General features: G+C 36.3%; 1 protein-coding gene across 14 annotated transcripts in view; it reads right to left on the bottom strand.

Moving 5' to 3' along the window:
- The window catches only part of MYCBP2 (MYC binding protein 2), a 202,017-nt gene that overhangs the window by 88,754 nt on the left and 94,251 nt on the right, over positions 1 to 19,012 (bottom strand). For all 14 annotated transcript variants that reach the window (XM_090130532.1, XM_090130523.1, XM_090130483.1 and 11 more), the window contains 12 exons: positions 17,597 to 17,688; positions 16,519 to 16,653; positions 15,878 to 15,961; positions 13,871 to 13,967; positions 12,040 to 12,232; positions 11,161 to 11,435; positions 10,048 to 10,269; positions 6,610 to 6,801; positions 5,250 to 5,456; positions 4,381 to 4,512; positions 2,080 to 2,258; positions 781 to 923 (listed from right to left, as the gene is read on the bottom strand). In XM_090130532.1, the coding sequence (XP_089986658.1) occupies positions 781 to 923; positions 2,080 to 2,258; positions 4,381 to 4,512; positions 5,250 to 5,456; positions 6,610 to 6,801; positions 10,048 to 10,269; positions 11,161 to 11,435; positions 12,040 to 12,232; positions 13,871 to 13,967; positions 15,878 to 15,961; positions 16,519 to 16,653; positions 17,597 to 17,688 (1,951 nt within the window). The remainder of the gene's footprint in view (positions 1 to 780; positions 924 to 2,079; positions 2,259 to 4,380; positions 4,513 to 5,249; positions 5,457 to 6,609; positions 6,802 to 10,047; positions 10,270 to 11,160; positions 11,436 to 12,039; positions 12,233 to 13,870; positions 13,968 to 15,877; positions 15,962 to 16,518; positions 16,654 to 17,596; positions 17,689 to 19,012) is intronic.

Raw genomic sequence — 19,012 nt, 5'->3', positions numbered from 1 at the left:
AATAATTGCATCATGGTTGAAAGCACATCTTATTTTTCTTGTTTGCTTCTTACTAATCTTCCAGCTTCTACATTAGTTTTTACTATAAGCTACTTTCATTATCTAGGCATCATAATTCAAAATCAAATTATAAATGTGCAAAGTTCACCTGAAATAAGCATGTCATTACATACAGTTCTGTACGAAAAAATTTCCTTGTTTTATTACATAATTTTATTAATTCTTTGCCATTTTGTATAACTGTGTTAATATTTTTTATGCTATAAAATCTAGTGAAAAACATGCCCCATCAATTTCTGTAACAGTACTCAATATTATGGATTCCTCTGATACAGCTTAAAAGCATTAAATTTTAAGACTAATGGCTCAATTTCTCAAAAACAGATGTTTAAGTGCTTATAAATGCATTACATCTATCAGTTTTCCTGCTACCATCAGTGTGCAAAACATGCAATAAAATTTGGAAGTGACCCATTAAAGCGTATGTTTTGCCAATGCAGAATCTTACTAGCTTTAATATGTTTTCTAAAGTGATGAACAAGTTTATATGAAGGATATGCCTGTGACAGCTCAAGTGCAACTCAAAAACTTAGAAATTTATTCCCAGTTCATTATCCCCAGTTCAATATGTACAGCTGTGACATTTTAGAAAAATAATCTTTGAAGACAGAAGAGAAATACCACAACTGCTTTGTCACAGATTTTCTACTCTCAAATCCCTCTAACAAAGAAAGAAGATTCGAAAACTCAATTTTGGAAGTCAATTATCAAAAATCTTACCATCTACAGCAAGAGCCCTGTGCAACAGGTCTTTGGCTGCTCGTACAACAGCACTCACAACAGAAAGAGCCCTGCTACAATTTTTGTCTTCTTCATTAGCTTTATTCAAAAGCTGTGATTGCAGATCTCCGTCATACTCACTCCTGGATAGCAGATTAAAAGTAAGTTCATAAAATAGAAAATTACCTCAAACACGGCTCACTTATTTTTGGCACAAAATAATTAAAACAATTAATTTACGATAAAATAATAAAAGAAACAACACAAGTCAACCACTGAGGATATCTTGGAGGCAACACCACAGTATTTGCCCTTTGCAAATACTGCAAAATATATTTTTTTTTTTGTCAGACAGTAAATAAAAGCATGTTTCTGAAATGTCTGCTTTGACTGGATGTCTTTCAAATCTTAGAAATGTATTCCTAAACACTTTACAGAACCCAGTAAAACTCTTTCAATTAATAATTCTGTGCTATAACTGTGAAAAAGATTCTCACTCCCCATCCTAAAGATTAATTTTGATTCTGAAATGCAGTATAGGCTTATCCTCAACAAATAGTTTTCTCTTTAAAATCTACTCTATGTCAAATTAGCTTCTACTAATAAATCATAACTTTCCTAAGACTATATATAAAATATATATAGTCTTTAAATATATAAAATGACTATTTTGATTTATACTTTCAAAGCAGCCCAATCATGACTATAAACCAGTTCAAGTCTTTAAGATGATAGTGATTCAGTTTTTGCATAGACAACTGAAATCACTCAGTCAACAGGTAAATTTCCCATTCTACTGAATTTCTTATGTTCAGAAAGTTTTGATCTTCCAAACAGCATTACAGAACATTAAGATTCCAGAACTAGCAGTTCTGCAATGACTTCACTTTACATGGAATAGCTCAAAATAAAACCAAATGAAACATACAGCAGAGAAACTTTTCTATGACTTCAATAAAACACTCCTACAAAAAGGTGGTTTTTTTCACTGTCTCCTAGAACTGTAATTTTGCTGTCAGTCTCACAGCTTTTTAATTTATATTTATAAGCCGCTGACACTGGATGCAACTGAATATTTTCAATGAATCTTTCCAACACACTTCTGTCCTAATCGGAAAAATGTTAAATCCAAAGACTGAAATTACACTGAAAGAACACGTTAATTCTGCTAGAGAATTAACACACAAACACACTCCAGATGTGTTTATCTCTGTTATATCTCTTTAAAAAAAAAATTCTATAGCAGCATGACCGTTCTCATTAACTTTTCTTAGAAATAGATCATGATAACACACAAACCTGTAATACAGAATCTGTGGAATTTGTCCCCGTGTTTGGTTTGTGCCATTACTGCTCAGACTGCATGTACTAAAGGTAAATGTTACACCATCAGAACACTGAACTGTGGTCATTCCTCCATCTCCATTGGCAGTTCGGCTTCCGTAATTCCTTAAACGAACTGCATATTTCACATTTTCCTTAAAAAGGAGAGGCAAAAATAATAACCAATATAAAACAAGTACATAAGTTAGGCTTCACAGTTTTATGAGAGTTTTATTATCCTGTAGTTCTCTGGGTCTTCCTTTCTCCCTTTCTTAAAAATTAATGTTTCCCATTTTCCAGTCACCAAGGAATTCACCAGACAGCCATGATTTTTCAAACATGATGGAGAATGGCTTGGCAGCCACATCAGCCATCTCTTTCAGAACCCTAGGAAGGATATCATCTGGCCCCATGGGACCTGAACAGGCTGGAGAAAATGGCCCATGAAAAGCTAATGAGGTTCAGTAAGACCAAGTGCATGGTGCTCTTGGGTCAGGGCAATCCCAGGAAGGACGTGCAGCTCTTGGAGTGGGTCCAGAGGAGGGCGACTAAGATAATCAGAGGGCTGATGCACCTCTCCTATGAGAAATGGTTGACGGAACTGGGCTTGTTTAGCTTGGAGAAGAGAAGGCTCTGGGGAGATCTCATTGTGGCCTTCCAATAGTTCAAGGGAGCATATAAACAGGAGGGGGAACGGCTGTTTATGAGGGTGGATTGTGATGGGACAAGGGGGAATGGTCTTAAACTGAGACAGGGGAGGTTTAGGTTAGATATTAGGAGGAAGTTTTTCACAAAGAGGGTGGCGACACACTGGAACAGGTTGCCCAAGAGCGTTGTGGATGCCCCATCCCTGGAGGCATTCAAGGCCAGGCTGGATGTGGCTCTGGGCAGCCTGGTTTAGTGGTTGGCGACCCTGCAGGTAGCAGGGGGGTTGAAACTAGATGATCATTGTGATCCTTTTCAGTCCAGGCCATTCTATGATTCTATGATTCTGTAATAGTTATTATTTTGCATTAGAAACTATAAAAAAAAAATACTAAACAGAAGTCGAAGTTACTTCATGCTCTCAAGCTGCGAAACAAAACTTAAGTATTACTTTGGTACTAGGACCAGGATTACTTAACATCTTTGTTGGTAATGTAGGCAGCGGGATTGAGTGCACTCTCAGCAAGTCTGTGAGCAATATCAAGCTGCATGGTGCTGTCAACACATTGGAAGGATGGGATGCCTTACAGAGGAACCTCAACAGGCTTGAGACTTTGCCATGCGTGAACTATATGAAGTTCAACAAGTCCAGGTGCAAGGTCATGCACATGGGTCAGAGTAATCCCAAGCACAAATACAGGTTGGGCAGAGAATGGATTGAGAGCAGTGCAGAGGAAAAGGACTTTGGGGTGCTGGATAATGTAAAACAACGTGAGCCAGCATTGTGTGTTTGCAGCCCAGAAAGCCAACCACTTCTTAGGCTGCAACAAAAGAAATGAGGCCAGCAAGTCAAGGGAGATGATTCCAACCCAAGTCATTCTCCCCCTCTGCTTTCATGAGGCCTGTTGGATCTGTTGGAGCTAGTCCAGAGGACTCTCTCATGAAAACATGCTGATTGAGCTGAAGTTGTTCAGCCTGGAGAAGAGAAGGCTCTGGGAAGACCTTACAGCAGCTTTCCAGTACCTAAAGGCAGCCTCCAGCAAAGATGAGGAAGAACTCTGTGAAGGAATGTAATAACAGGGGTAATGGCTTTAAACTAAACGATCTACTCTAAATCTACCCTCTAAAGAAGAAATTCTTTGCTGTGAGGGTAGTGAGGCACTGGAACAGGATCCCCAGAGAAGCTGTGAATGTCTCATCCCTGGAAGTGTTCAAAGGCTAGGTCAGATGGGGCTTTGACTAATCTATTCTAGTGGAAGGTATTGCTGCTCATGAAAGAGGAATCGGAATTAGATGATCTTCCAACCCAAACTATTCTATGGTTCCTTCTAATTGCTTGCAAAGTGTCAAGGTACCAAACTACACACAAGAAAGCTGTACATTCAAGATGTGTAATTGCTCAGGAATTATAAACTGGTTTACACCATTTTAAAAGTTAAGTTCGAATTTCTTTTTGCTTCTATAATTTGCACTTTTCAGTGCAAAACTGACAATTCATAAAGCAAAGATATCAAGGTCAATTGTAAATGTGTAAAAAAAAAAAAATTACACTGAACATTCTAGTTTTTGTTTTCTGCAAGTCCTAAGAGTTCTTCCACAAGAAACCTAAAGACATGTACTTCTTTTATTTACCTTCAGTGGCACAACTTTGTCAAGTCTAATTTCAGCTATGTCACTGGGAGAATCATCTGTGGTGTAAGTTCCTTTAACCAACTCTAATGATGTCCATCTATGAGAATGAGTTGAATCTCCAGTGTGATCACTCTGAATCAAAGAAAGAACGTCATTTTAATATGTTTACATTATAAACACATAGCACGTATGCAAATATGTGTCTTCAAATATGCAAATATATAATGCTTTCTTGTAAAATTTGTTACACAAATAATTATAAATAAAACAAAAAAGAGAATTGTTTAGAGTCAATAGTGAAGCCTTTCAGTTAACAAGGAAATTACTGAGCAGACAAAATCTTTCATAGCAATGTATGCTTGTCCTTCGAAACAGATTGGAAGAGTCACTTAAAATGAACAACTGAGTTTAAAAGAACAGAAGTGTGTCTTCATCAAAAGAATACAAAGTATGTACGTTACAGGTGAGTACTTTAAAAGCACAAAAGATGTCTTCAATCTGACCACACTGGTAGGCTATTCTTTTATTTTTTTTAATTATTGGTGTAAAATGTTTTAAATTGGAGTACTTCTTTTTCTTATTTTCCTTAGCAGTATATGGAGAGATACCTGTTTCTAACTTACATTTAGTGAAAAGCCTAATACAAACATTATCTGTAATTAAGATTTCAAGGTCATAATTGACTTAAGGAACCTACTGGATGTTGTATGTAGCTTGAAACACCTCAAAAATCACTATCACAACCTAAGCAAAGAACCTTACAGCTGCACTGGTAGCTTACGCTGTATAAGCATGTTACAATATTTCATTGTGGAATATATTATGGAAAAATATTTTCTTCAGTTTTTCTTTTCAAATGTAGTACTTACATCATCAACTAATACTTCCAGCTCATATTCATGAATTCCCCCTCCACCATAAACAGAAAATCCTACTACAACGACACCAGCTTTGTCCACAGAGAAACATATTGCATCAGGAGATCCATTCCCAGTATTCCAGCTTCTTCCCTGACTTGTTTTAGTGAATCTGTTTGGAGTGGATTTGACAGAATGAAGAGAGTTCAGTCCATCAACCTGTAGATAATTAAATAAAAGCAGGAAAAGTTAACTGCTAAATACAAGTCAACTTTAAAAAATAAATAAATTTAAATTCACTTTATTTATTTAAGATTTTCAACTGGGTAAATTTTAAGCCAACTCATACATAAAGACATAAAAGATGCAACATATCAGCTTCTTTTTAATATTATCTAAAAAAGTAATATATTTTCTGGTAATTATGAAATAGCGAGAGATAACCAGAAATCTTATTCCTAAATTTTTCACATAATTAAACATATATAATATGAATCATCAAAAAACATAAAATTTAGCCATGCTCCAAGAAGAAGAGTTGCATATTTCTGCCTTAGATAAGGTCAAGACCAAGAAAGTAAAGAAACAGATCTTACATAATAATAAAAACATATTTCACCAATGCTATCAAAGGTTATGTACATTCTGTGGGGAAAAAAAAAAAATTGCTGATAGTACGTAAACTGGGATGTGAGTTTAATAAAACTGAATAAATTCCTATCATTTAACAATATGATAGCTTCATAAATAAGCATAGTTGGATTTTAAAAATTTAGACTCATTACCATTCTCACTTTTCCAATACAAAACAAACTAGCTGGAGACAGTCTAGTGAAAGAATACATATACGCAGGAATTTGAAAAATGTATTACTTAATATTGAATATGCAAAGGACAATAACATTAAGGAGGATCAAGTTTATACAAGAGAAAGTTACACAACCCAAAAAGCAAATTCTGACCTGCACTCAAAAGCAGGCAGGACACATGGAGGACCATATGAGAAAATGAGAGGTACAGAAACACTCCAAGATGTGGCACTGACTCCAATGAGCTCTAAATCAATATATTTTGAGTGTGTACTTGCATGGGTGTGCATGCAAAACAGAAAAATACTCACTTTGTAAAAAAAAAAAAAAAAAAGTTACAGTACTTTTCAGCCATAATGAAGTAGCTATTTTTCAACAGTATTCAAGTAACACAGTGAATATATATGCTTTTAAATAACTTACATGTCTGAAAGCTACTGAGAACAATTCCAATATCTCTGAAAGATATGTACATTGATAGAACCATTATCACAGTCTGTATGACTTTCACAATATATCTGTACTAATCGACGACTTCTAGGAATGACCTTAAGAAACTTTACCTCAGATCCTAATGCTGATGCTGTAAGCTCACTCACAATACTAGCAAGCAACCCACAGGTATTAGAAACGAGATGTGAAGAGAAAAGTTCATTTTCTCGCCTAAGGCTGTTCCGGACTGGTAAAACAACAATGACCAACATCTTTTCCAGCACTTCCCGAAAGCTTGTCATCCCTGAAACATTTTCTTCACTCTGCATGATGAAGACAAAAATGGCATATAATATTGTTTATTCTTTTAAAATTTGCTTTTTGTATATTACAAACATTAGGTAATTGAAGATTCAGTGACATCAAGAAAAACAAATGTCTCATGGGTAAAAAAAAAAAAATCTAAATATTCTCAAGGCTATCACAGCACGTACACCTTTAAAAAAAAATACTAGATATTCTTAATTTCCAGAATGAACTGGCATGCACATTGTTTACTATATAGGAAAAATACCTAAGTGTCCTATCAGGAGGTAGTTTTTCCTACAGCCCTCCCTGACATATGGAGTTTAAGCATTAAATAGATTACAGCTTCCTACTGAGCTCTCCACACCATCATTTCTCCACTGTCTAAAAGGAAACTCAGAAAGTTTTTGGCTTTGTTGTTAGCGAAGAGAATTTCTGTGCAAACAAGAAAGACAAAGCCAGTGACAGGAAGCTAATAAAACCTGATTTTCCTTCCTGAACTAAGAATGTAAAATAAATCTAAGCTTAGGTACCTACTATCTCTTCTACCTAACAGTGATATCCACTGTTTTTCAGAACAGTTAATCATGAAAGTCATTCCCAATAAGGAAAAATAAAGCTAGCTCTACTGATGGGAAACAAAGGTTTGTCTTTCTCACTATTTTATCTCCCATGCACACTCAACACTGTATGCACAGCAAAGTCAACAATCATGCAAACCTGCATTGATAGCCACACAGAACGCTTGATCTTTAGTCGTTAAGAAAGAGCTGTATCTGAGATGAAAATACTATCTTAGCATTTAACAGTTTGGGACGGATATTTTTTTCATTAACTTATGCAGCTGCTGTCTACATCAATGAAAATTCTAAGCACAAAAATGGTCTGCAGAGAGATGTTACGTGTTAGAGACATGGTCTCAGAAAAACAGCTCTGTTTTGAACTTACCTTTTGGTAAAGTCTCTATTTGCTCCACAGCTTTGTTATTAGTAGACTCAACTTTTATTTAGTATTTACCTTTCATGTATTAGTCACAGTTTTGTAAGACCTTAATCATTCTTGTCTTCTAAATTGAATATTATTATCAAGCAGTCCCAGATCTTTTTCATCTTTACCCTTTATATTCCTCTGTATCTTTTTGGAAATAGAAGATACTACAACTGCAAAAAAACGTTCAATATCCTTTGTTCAGGATAATGTTAAAAACCATATGAACTGGACTATCCTTGTCTAAACCACTCACTGACTCATTTAAAGATTACAGTTTTTGAGACGTGACTTTTCCTTATCAAAGATGTGTCCTCTTATTCTTCCTCAAAGCACTGAATCTATCTGCATACTCACTACTGTCACCACGTGCAAAAGCTGAGAAACTGTTTGTATGGGAACTGCTGAATCATGGCCTGAACCTCTGATAAATCACTTGAGGCAAGCAATGAGTCAGCCATGGGAGCACAGGTGAAGGCAATTCACCTGTGCTACCAGAAGGGGTGGAGCCTGGCTCCACCTCTCCTAGACCCATTTAAGAGCTGACTACCGAAGGGAAGGATCTCTCTTCTGAAGATCCACTCCACTGGAGTTTCCTGAGCAAGCCTATGATATGGGTAAGCATCCTATCTATTCTCTTTGTCCTGCTTTGCCTAACTCTCTTGTTTATTTCATTATTATAACATCTTAATATTATCTGATTTGATTATACAATCTTCCTTGATTATATGCTATCTTAATATACACTATCTTAATATTCTTTGATTATACACTTGGTGAGCCAGGCATGAGAAAATAACATTGAATGGCAATTCCACCTGTGATATAATCCAATGGGGTCAGGCCTCAGTGAATGTTATGATGGTATTCTTAAGGCTGCCCTGAAGACAGACTCCCAGTCCCTACAGGGGTGGACAAAATGACTCTGAAACCTTGTGGGACCTGAATGAAAGACCCCAAGACAGCAGACCCAGTGTCCTGAGAATGTTGCAGACAACATGGGCCACCCTGCCTAGGATCCAAATTACAGGCACTGATAATCAGGTAAGACCCCAGATTGCTAATAAAAATAATCTTCTGCTCCCTGCCCCTGAGAATTTAGAACCAGGAACCCATAGAATAAAATGGCCTTGGAAGGTGCAGTGGACCCAAGTGGTGTGGCCTACTTGCACCTTGGGGGAGACTGTTGGAGGTGGGAGGCTCAGTAGTCCCTCCAGTAATAGGTACATGGCCTACTAATATTGTGGTCAACACTCTAATCTTCACTGCTAAAGGGACCCCCCCCCCCCATTGTATCCCTATGGCAGATCAGGACACCTCCTTTGGTGCCTGATATAGTTATGCAGCTGCAGACATCTGGCCAGAAGGTGTAGTACAGGCAGCTGGGACATGCCCCAGTACAAGCAGAAGTGTTGACCCAGGATAGAAATATGGCCTGTATCTTGCCCTGGAGAGCAGACCTTCCCCTCCTGGTACCCCTGAAACATCTGTATTAGAAACATCTGTATTACTCCCCTTGAGTCTTTAAGCCTTCAGGATCACTGGAAGGAACAAAATGCCATCAAAGCGTTCCAGTGTTACAGTCAGATCATGTGCAACACCTGGTGATGGCCTACATGGGACTGATGGAACATAAGATAGACCTGTACCTCACGACCACATGCCTCCAGTAACAACATTGAGCACTGGCCCATAAAAGAATATTAGCATTCACCAATTGTAAATTGTCTTGAATTATACCAACATGAGTCATGATGAAAACTGTGTAAGTGTCGTGATATAGTGGATTAGCCCATTTAAGAGATGAACTACTGGGGGGGAAGGATCTCTCTTCTGAAGATCCACTCCACTGGAGTTTCCTGAGCGAGCCCACGATATGGGTAAGCATCCTATCTATTCTCTTTGTCTTGCTTTGCTTAACTCTCTTGTTTATTTCATTATTATAACATCTTAATATTTGATTATACAACATTCTTCGATTATACACTGCAGGAAAGACTGTCCAATAGAAGACAATTCTGAACTATATTTCCCCTAGATTAACATTCAAAAATAAACAGGAAACATTTTTTCTGAAACAAGAAAAAATTGTATGAAGTATTTCAGATCAAAAGATAAAAATTCACTAAAATACTGAGAGTTCCTGAAAAGTTTTTTTAAAGAGGAAGCACTTAAGCAAATACAGTTTCATCCTTATTTAGTCAAAATTTGAATATACATAACTTATCTTTGTTGTAAAGGAAACACATTTTGAGATTTTTAAAGTATATCCTGACCTGACTCAGTTTTTCCATATGTGAAACCAAAAGGGGGAAACGATGGGCCAGAGCAGAGTCATTCTCAGTGCTGACTTGTTTGACCACTGATCGCAGCAATGCTTCTCCATCATAAGCAATTGGAAAGATAGAGGTCAGTTTTACTGATGTGTGACAGAGAGCAGACATAACAGCAGCAAGAAGCCGACTACTGGAGGTTTTGAAATTTGCTTCCTGGATATCCTGAAAGCATAAAAAGAAGTAATTAGAAAGGTACTGCTGCATTTGAGGTCAGTGAGGAAAAACAAATTTTGAAAGGAATTTTTCAGTTTTATAGTAGCTAAAAAAATTATTTAAACTATTTCGTATACTTATAGCTATCCTATGAATTTTACATTAACTTCCCCTAAAGAACTTTCATTTAGAATTTAATTATTCCAGTATGAAACAATTTATTTCAAAATAACAAACCCATGAAAACTACTTCTGAAATTAAGAGATCCCTCAAAGACTTCTTATAATTAATCAAAACTTAATTAGATTAATATGTTAAAGAACTGGTTCCCTCTTGAATTTTAATACAATGGATTTTCAAGCCAAGAAACAAACTGTTTATATATCATTGTAATCTATGCAAACAAACAACTAGAATGCTAAGACATAGGATGATTTTTCGTAATTGGCAAGACAGTCAGAAAATGCTGCACATAGGATAACACTGTTAGTATCTCATCCACTATGCTGGATGAGAGCACAGTTGCAAAATTTAATAATGAGAAATTATTCAATTATTACTGATAAAATTGTAGAAAAAATGTCATAAATATGCTTTTAAGCAACATGCAGCAACAGAAATCATTAAGTGTGGACTACACACTGAAAAAGCAGCTGCTAATAGCTACAGTAGATTTTCTTCACTGTCCCAGAGAAAAAATCCTTTCGCTAAAGGAGACGTAAGTTTCTATTTGCTGAATCTGCAATGTCGTCCTTTTTTTTCTTTTTTTTAACCATAGCAGAATTCAAATTGCAATTCAGGATAAACACAAAATGAATAATGAATTTAAATTGTGCTTAGATTCTTTGAGCAGAAGAGCAATCTAAGTTGTAATATTCACTTGTGATATTTTAAAATACCTGGTCCAAACAATTCAGCAAGTCACATAGACATGCCCACTGGAGAGATGGTGTTGGATAGAATGAATGAAAGCAAGCTGTAAAGGTATTATGGCATTCTTGAAGGACAGCTTCTAAAAGACTCAAGGGCTGACTGAGATATCCTTGGGGATCATTGTCCAGCTTGACCATGCAATGATCAACTCCTTCAGACAGAATTTTTCTCAGCAAGGTCCTAGTTTTTCCAATGCAATCTGCCAGTTTACTGGTTTCTTCTACAACCGCCTTAGCTGTAGCTAGGTTACAAAAAGAAGAGCATTAATGTATGGCAAATGAACCATTTTAATATAAAATGCATATTGTACAAGCAAATATTATAGCTAGAACTTAGCAACACTGAATCTATATTTAAAGAAGTTAATTTCACAAAGCAAAACAGCAGAGAGTGTTAAGGTACATCAAAGAAATTGGAACATTAGAAACTTCCAATTTTCCAGTTTTTCACAATACATACTGCATTTTAACATATGTACTGCTAAACTATAGGCATGAAAAACATTTAAAATTTAAATTGTATTCAATACCAAAGCAGCTACTACGCAGAGAAATGCAAAAAAATGAAGAAACAAAATAGACTAAAAGATCCCGACTATCAATTGTAACCAAAAATGGAAATAAACCTGAGTTTCAATGCAAACATATGGTGATGGACAATTGTTAAGCAGTTAATTGCAGATATCCCATTTTTGACTCCAAACCTCTTAATTCCTCCACTAAAGATATCTGTACAAGCAACTTCATCCTACAGCACACTCTACAAGAATTCTTTGATCAATTTTTCAATGCCCCACACATAATTATTTGCTAATAAATAGGAAACAAGTGAACTAAGAAAAATACCTGATATTGGATATATTTCACAGGTGTAGACCCTCAGCAACCTCAGACAGCAAGTACCCACAAAGCGCAACCTTTCTAGATCCAAAAGAGTAGCAGTATATTGGAATCCTTTCAGTCCACGAAGTTCTTCAACTCCTAGCACCAGTGTTGTCCAGCTCCAGTGAAGAATGCTCAATAAAGACTCAAAGCATTCCTATTTTAAGGATGTGGAAGGAAGACAGGTTTTGTATTAAAAAGAAAACAACAAAAAGTGAACTTTCTGCAGCATAATGAACGTGAGCTGACAGTGTGCTCAGGTGGCCAAGAGGGCCAATGCCATCCTGGCCTGCATTAGAAATAGTGTGGCGAGCAGGGAGGTGATCATCCCCCTGTACTCAGCACTGGTGAGGCCACAACTTGAGTATTGTGTTCAGTTTTGGGCCCCTCGCTACAGGAAAGACAGCGAGGCCCTGGAGCGTGTCCAGAGAAGGGCAATGAAACTGGGGAGAGGTCTGGAGCACAAACCTTATGAGGAGCGGCTGAGGGAGCTGGGATTGTTTAGTCTGGATAAGGGGGGGCTCAGGGAAGACCTTATCGCTGTCTACAACTTCCTGAAGGGAGGTTATGGTGAGGTGGGGTTTGGCCTCTTCTCCCAGGCAACAAACAAGACCCAGGCAAATGGCCACAAGTTGTATCAGAGGAGGTTTAGGTTAGACATGAGGAAAAACTTTTTCTCTCAGAGAATGGTCAGGCACTGGAATGGCCTGCCATGAGAGGTGGTGGAGTTGCCGTTGCTGGCAGTGTTCAAGAGGCACCTTGAGGAGGAGCTATGAGATATGGGTTAGTTTGTGGTAGCAGTGGTAATGAGAAGATGGTTGGACTAGATGATCTTACAGGTCGTTTCCAACCTTGTGATTCTATGATTCTATGATAATAAGATGAAAAGCAAAAATTACCTATATCCAGGTTTGTGGCTACAAACATCTACCATACAAGACATAAAATCTACTTCAGAACAAGCAGCCAAAGAAAGCAGAGAATACTTCACTGTAATCACAGAATGGTTTGGGTTGGAAGGGACTTTGAGATCATCCAGTTCCAACGTCCTGCTAGAGGTAGGGACACCTCCCTCTAGACCAGGTTGCTCAAAGTCCCATCTAGCCCAGTCTTGAATGCTTCCCTGGGGATGGGGCATTCAAAACCTCATTGGGCAACCTGTTCCAGTGTCTCATCACCCTCACAGTGAAGAATTTCTTCCTAATATCTAGTCTAAATCTACCCTCTTCCAGTTTAAAGCCATTTCCCCTTGTCCTGTTCCTACCTGCCCTTATAAAGAGTCCCTCCCCCTAGCTTTCCTGTAGGTACTGGGAGGCCACTGTAAGGTCTCCACAGAGCCTTCTCTCCTCCAGGATGAAGAGCCCCAACTCTCTCAGACTGTCCTCATAGGGGAGGTGCTCCAGCCCTCTGATCATCTTCATGGCATAATAAGTCAATTTATATGTTACAATACTGTGCAGATGATGCCTCTCAATTATTTAAGAACTATAAACTGTATTCATCTGTAACACAGATTTTACAGTAAATTTTACTTGCTTAATCTGCATTGAATCGCTGCAGATCAGTCAATACCTATCTTAGTTTAGGCTTAACTTTAAGTCTGAAATCTTCAGAAAAAGTAAAAGCAAATCAATAAATGAACAAAAATAAAACACTGAAGTTCTTTATATCACTGTACGCATATCTGTTGTGATAAGCAGACAGAAAAAAAATTATAAATTACTTCTGCATGTACACCTTTCAGTTTTGTTAAATATGAATGAACGCAGGAAACAGGATTTTTGATAATACTCACCACTGAAACAGTTCTGGCAAAAGATCTCTTTAAAATATGAACAGGTTCACTAGTTTGCTGTTTTCCTTTGGATGCACTGCCATCACTTGTTGGTAACCTGGAAGAACAATTTGCAAACTGACCTGAATTCTGCACCAAGCTTTGTTCCTTGTATTGCCAAAGTAGAATAATAGTGGAAGAGAAGTTTAAAAGAATTATCTAGAAATGTTCAATTTCAGTGTAATCTCCTCTAGACCTTCACCCTTTTAGAACAAAAATAAACTATCTGTTCAACTAGGAACACTGTGACAACTAAGAATCAACTTGAAGACCACGTGAAATGTATGAACTTATATATTGTACTTCCTCAGACAACATTTTTAGAACCAGAAATGCCATTTCTCACAGAATGCTAGGTTTTAGTATGTGTAGGCTGCATCTTCATTTTTATGTTGAGACATCTATGCATAACGGGCACTAAGAATCAAACTCAAAACTTTGTCTATGAATATTTGTGGAGAGAAAATCAGTTCACATCTCCTGAAGGTAGATGCATATTTTATCCCTCCAACTTAGCTCAAACTGCAATCTAGAGAGACAAAACTTTACGTACTATAGGGAGGGTGAAATATATATTTTTTTTCAGGTGGGAAATCAACTTTTTATGTGAATAGATAGTGATAGCACAATGCAATATGGTTCTAAACTAAAAGAGGGAAGGTTTAAATTAGGTGTCCGGGAAATTTTTCACTGAGAGTGTGGTGAGGCACTGGCACAGGCTGCCAGTTGTTGTGGATGTTGTGGATGCACCTTTCCCGAAGATATTCAAGGCCACATTGGATGGGGCCCTGGGCTAGTCTGATCTAGTGCATGATTTAGTGATTGGCAATCCTGCCCACAACATGAGTGTTGGAACTAGAGATATCTTTGAGGTCCGTTTTAACACCAGCTGCTCTTAGACTCTTCAAAAACGAAGAACAAAGAGGGGAGCAAAGAAGTACAAACATCTAGAAAAACTCTCATTTTTAATAAGAAAGTTTTTTCTCTCTGGATATTATAGAGTCCCTGAATTGAATTTATTTTTAATTCCGAAGTGTACAGGATCTTGTTTGGAATCACTAAAACAATTAAGGCAGCACATGTTAATGCAACACCAGTCCTCTCATGCCACATGTAACTCTTCAGCCATGTCCTTCCCTCAGAAGGCTCAAAACCTGCCTGTCTTTGGTTATAGCTGTCTCTCATAGAAATTAACCAACTGACTAATAGTTTGTGCAAGGGCTTTATGTGTACTAGTCAAAATGAAACATTCCTTTGGAAAAAGAGGCATCGACTGATATAGAGCATTCATTTGGAAAAGTCAACTGCTCTGATAAGGAGCCTTGAAAAGGATATGGGGAAAAAAGACACAGCAAGAGAACTGTATATGTTTATGGTCTTATGACCTTAAATGTATAAGGATATATACATTTAGATTTCTATCACATCATATTTGAGGAAATCTGAAAAATAAATTAATACAGTGAAAGAGTTCTTGCTTTTAAAATGTAAGTTATATAATATTCATCACCAGAAGAATAAATTTACGGTAACTAAGAGTAAAGCGTAACTGATTTTTGTTTTTCTGTTTCATGAAAGTAATGCAATGTGAAAAACTGTTTAACAGTATTCCACTCTAAAATGAATCCTACTAAATGAAATACTTTCCAACTAGAAAAAAAAGAAGGAATGTTAGATGAAATGAGGCTCTAAAGAACTACAAGATTTCATTAAAGTCATTTGTTTCCTAATTAAAATCTCAGAACACAATATATAAAAATTAAAAATATATATTAAAAAACAGAAATTAAAGAAGAACTATAAACAGATGTTGCTATATTAATGGACTTTTTTTTGAAACTGTTTCCCCTAAATTTTGAGGTACTTATCCTCTTAACTTTACACAATAATGTAATGAAACATGCTTTACAAGGCAACTGTTCAAAAAACATGTTGATAAATTGTTCTAAATAGAGGTCAAAACATTACCTGTACAGTAACTGCGGGATTTGCCCTGCATTAACATCTGTACCATTATTTGATTTCTTGGAACTTTTAAATTGAAAGACAACACTGGAAGAGGAAAAAACAAGCAGAGAAAACAATCATTCAAGTAATATGATGTCATGGTTTAACGTTTTTTGGTTTTCAGTATTCTGCATCATAACATCATGTACTGCACTTGGAGTTAAAATGTTAATGTTCCAATTCAAGGCACCTCTCTCTGTACACTACGGAAGTCATGGGATCTGACCTTTCTGGGTAGGACGGTCTCTTACTGCCTGGCAGTGGGCTGGAGGGTGCTTTCCCAGCCGTTCCAAGCTTTTCAGGTTTGACTCGGTCTCAGGAACTTTCTCTCTCCTATCTTATTTGATTTATTAGTCTCAATTTCAATTAGATTGAATTATATTGTATTATCTTACATTCCGATATCACAGTCAGTAAAATAAGTTTTCCTCCATAGATCACTGCTGCTGTTTTTTTCCTTCCTTCCTTCCCATTTTGTGGGGCCGGGGAGGGGGCCGGGAAGGGGGACGGGGCCAGGGGCCTACTGCCCCCTGTCACGGGCATAGATTGATCTAATTAACTTCTCTTCTGCACTAAGAAATACAGAAAAAAAAAAAAAATACCCATCATCTGTAGTAATAGAGGCCTGTCCATGAGATCCACAGTCACTGCTAGGTCCTGACACTCTTGCCCAGGCTACATACCACCAGCCAGCTTGTAGGAGTACTGGTTCATCAAACATCATTGCATATTTCTCTCTAAGGGAAGTAAATTTAAAGAAAAGATGTATCTGAATTAGTTTATAGATTAATCTTTAACAAATTATACTCTGTTTATAAGAGAAAATTGAAAATCAAGAAGTTTTTAATCTTAAGTATCTACTTATATTTGACATTTAATAATATTCTGTTGAAAAACATAGTAAATTTTATTTTTTGTTTCTTTTAAATTCAGAAGGACTTGCAAATTCTTAACTCTAGCATAGTCTTGCATTTTTACACAATCAGTTATTAAACGTACAATTCAGTTTGAAAGGTAAGGTTAACTTAAAATGTACAATAAACTAATTAAATTTATTACAAAATACTGTAAGTAACGTATTCATTATAAATTTCAAATTCATTTTCAGAAAATTACATGTAAATTTTTTGTTAAATGACAAGAATTTAGGCATAGATTCTCAGATATTGCTTGTGATTATTTAAGAAAGCATTAAAACGTCTATTCAGGAGACCTTAATTCATAAGAATTGATAGAATTAGTTACAGATTATTTCAGTGGTAAATTCTTTCATATCTGGGAATGTAAATGCAGGCTAAACAAAAGTCAACCCATTCCATAAGCATAAAAACTTTAAAGCAATAACTGCTTCTTTCCAAATAAGCTGAAGCACCCCAACCCCTCTTGCTTGGTTATAATCATTTTATACTGCAGAAAGTTTAATAAGTTGTTAAATACAAATACCCATTTGCATCCTTCTAATATGAATATGTAAAAAAGCTGTTGCAACTTTTTATTTCAGTGAGGTATTTGGCATTTTGCTACTTACAATTAAGCAAAAAAAGTGTGTTGGTTAAAGTTCTAGTTTCCGAGCTACAAGTGCTAATAAAATTGATCATCTCAGCCACCATTTAAATGATTTTTAAAAGTGTATGAAGAAAAATGAATAATCAAATAGGTAAAAGTAAAGGAACACCTTACCTAGCAGCACAATCATATGCTAAGACATCTGTTTCAGCAAGAAGGTCGCCATCAGTCTCATGATCTCCTCCATCTGGACCCAATTCAAACAACTGGTGGAGTAACAAAAATATATATATATATATAAATATATGTCTCAGCTGATAGAAAGCTAATAATATGCCACTTACTTCTTGTCTGTTATTCTGTAAACTGTCTACTACTAACTTTTTCCCTTCCCAAAAGCAATTGCTACTTTCTATCACTGATAGGTAAATTCGCAACTGGAACTCATGATTTTGTAATGAAGTGAACTATTAAAAAACAGGAATTTACACTGTTTTCCCAGCCTTATGCTATATATATTCTGATATTAGGTGTAGAAAATCCCTAAATCTTGCAGACAGGCTGAATACAGAGCATCTAAAAAAGGCAAAAAAGATGCAGGTTTTTTAGAGTGACACGTACTGGAGATACATTCAACTTATCTGGAAGGCGGTAAATTGACTATCATTAAGTTAATAGTGCCATAAACAGCCCATGGGTATGACAAAAAAAAAAAAAACCAAAACCGTTTAGAACATGGGCTTCTTACTCAGTCAAGAATCACTTCTACAACTTGAATAGTTTGAGAAGTTATCACAATACATGCCTGACTTCTCATTTAAGCCCCTATTTTTAATATGCTATTAACTGTAGTAGGACTGGATCTTGGCCACAAGGTAATCCTAGACAACAAGAAAAAAATTGAACAAATAATACAAGACTGGTCTGACAGGGTTACTACCTCTAGTATTTAAACATTAGTATAGTGACTTTTTTCACCAACTTTCTTTGCTTTCCTTAGTCATTTGCAATTCTCAGTGATTGTATTAGAATAAACACAAATTACAATTATTTACTTCAGACCTCCAGTTGTCTTATGCACATTACAGCTAACCACACACCAACAATTAATTTCCCTAGAACAAACTGCAGCCCTATCATCTGTAAACAGAAAACTCAGTAATCCACTAAATGACAAATAAATGATAACAGTAACATGCTTCTTATATACAGACTTTACATAAATCTCATACAGCTATTAGCTCTTTTCTTTAAAACATTTTTCAAGGCATTTTTGAAATTCCTATTAAATGCAGCAACATTTATCAGAAATAAGATCCCTCTACGAATCACACTATCTTTACATGAATTTATTTATTCAGATTTATTTAGTTATTTAAATCAGTATATATGCTCCAGCCCTAACCTTCTTAGTACAGCACAAATAAACACAAATTAAGCATGCCACTTCAATTTCCTCTCAACTGAAAAATCCCAGCTGACATCAGTCTGAGAAGGAAATGGCAAAGAAATGGAGAGAAGCAAAAGTTCAGCTGGTACCAAAGGAAATCCAGCTACTAAAAAAGCAGTATTTTGTTTTTGAGAGGCAGT

Source organism: Phasianus colchicus, chromosome 1 (genome assembly GCF_987193195.1).
Source record: "Phasianus colchicus chromosome 1, bPhaCol1.hap1.1, whole genome shotgun sequence".
Taxonomy (NCBI): Eukaryota; Metazoa; Chordata; class Aves; order Galliformes; family Phasianidae; genus Phasianus; species Phasianus colchicus.
This window is presented reverse-complemented; position numbering and strand designations above follow the sequence as displayed.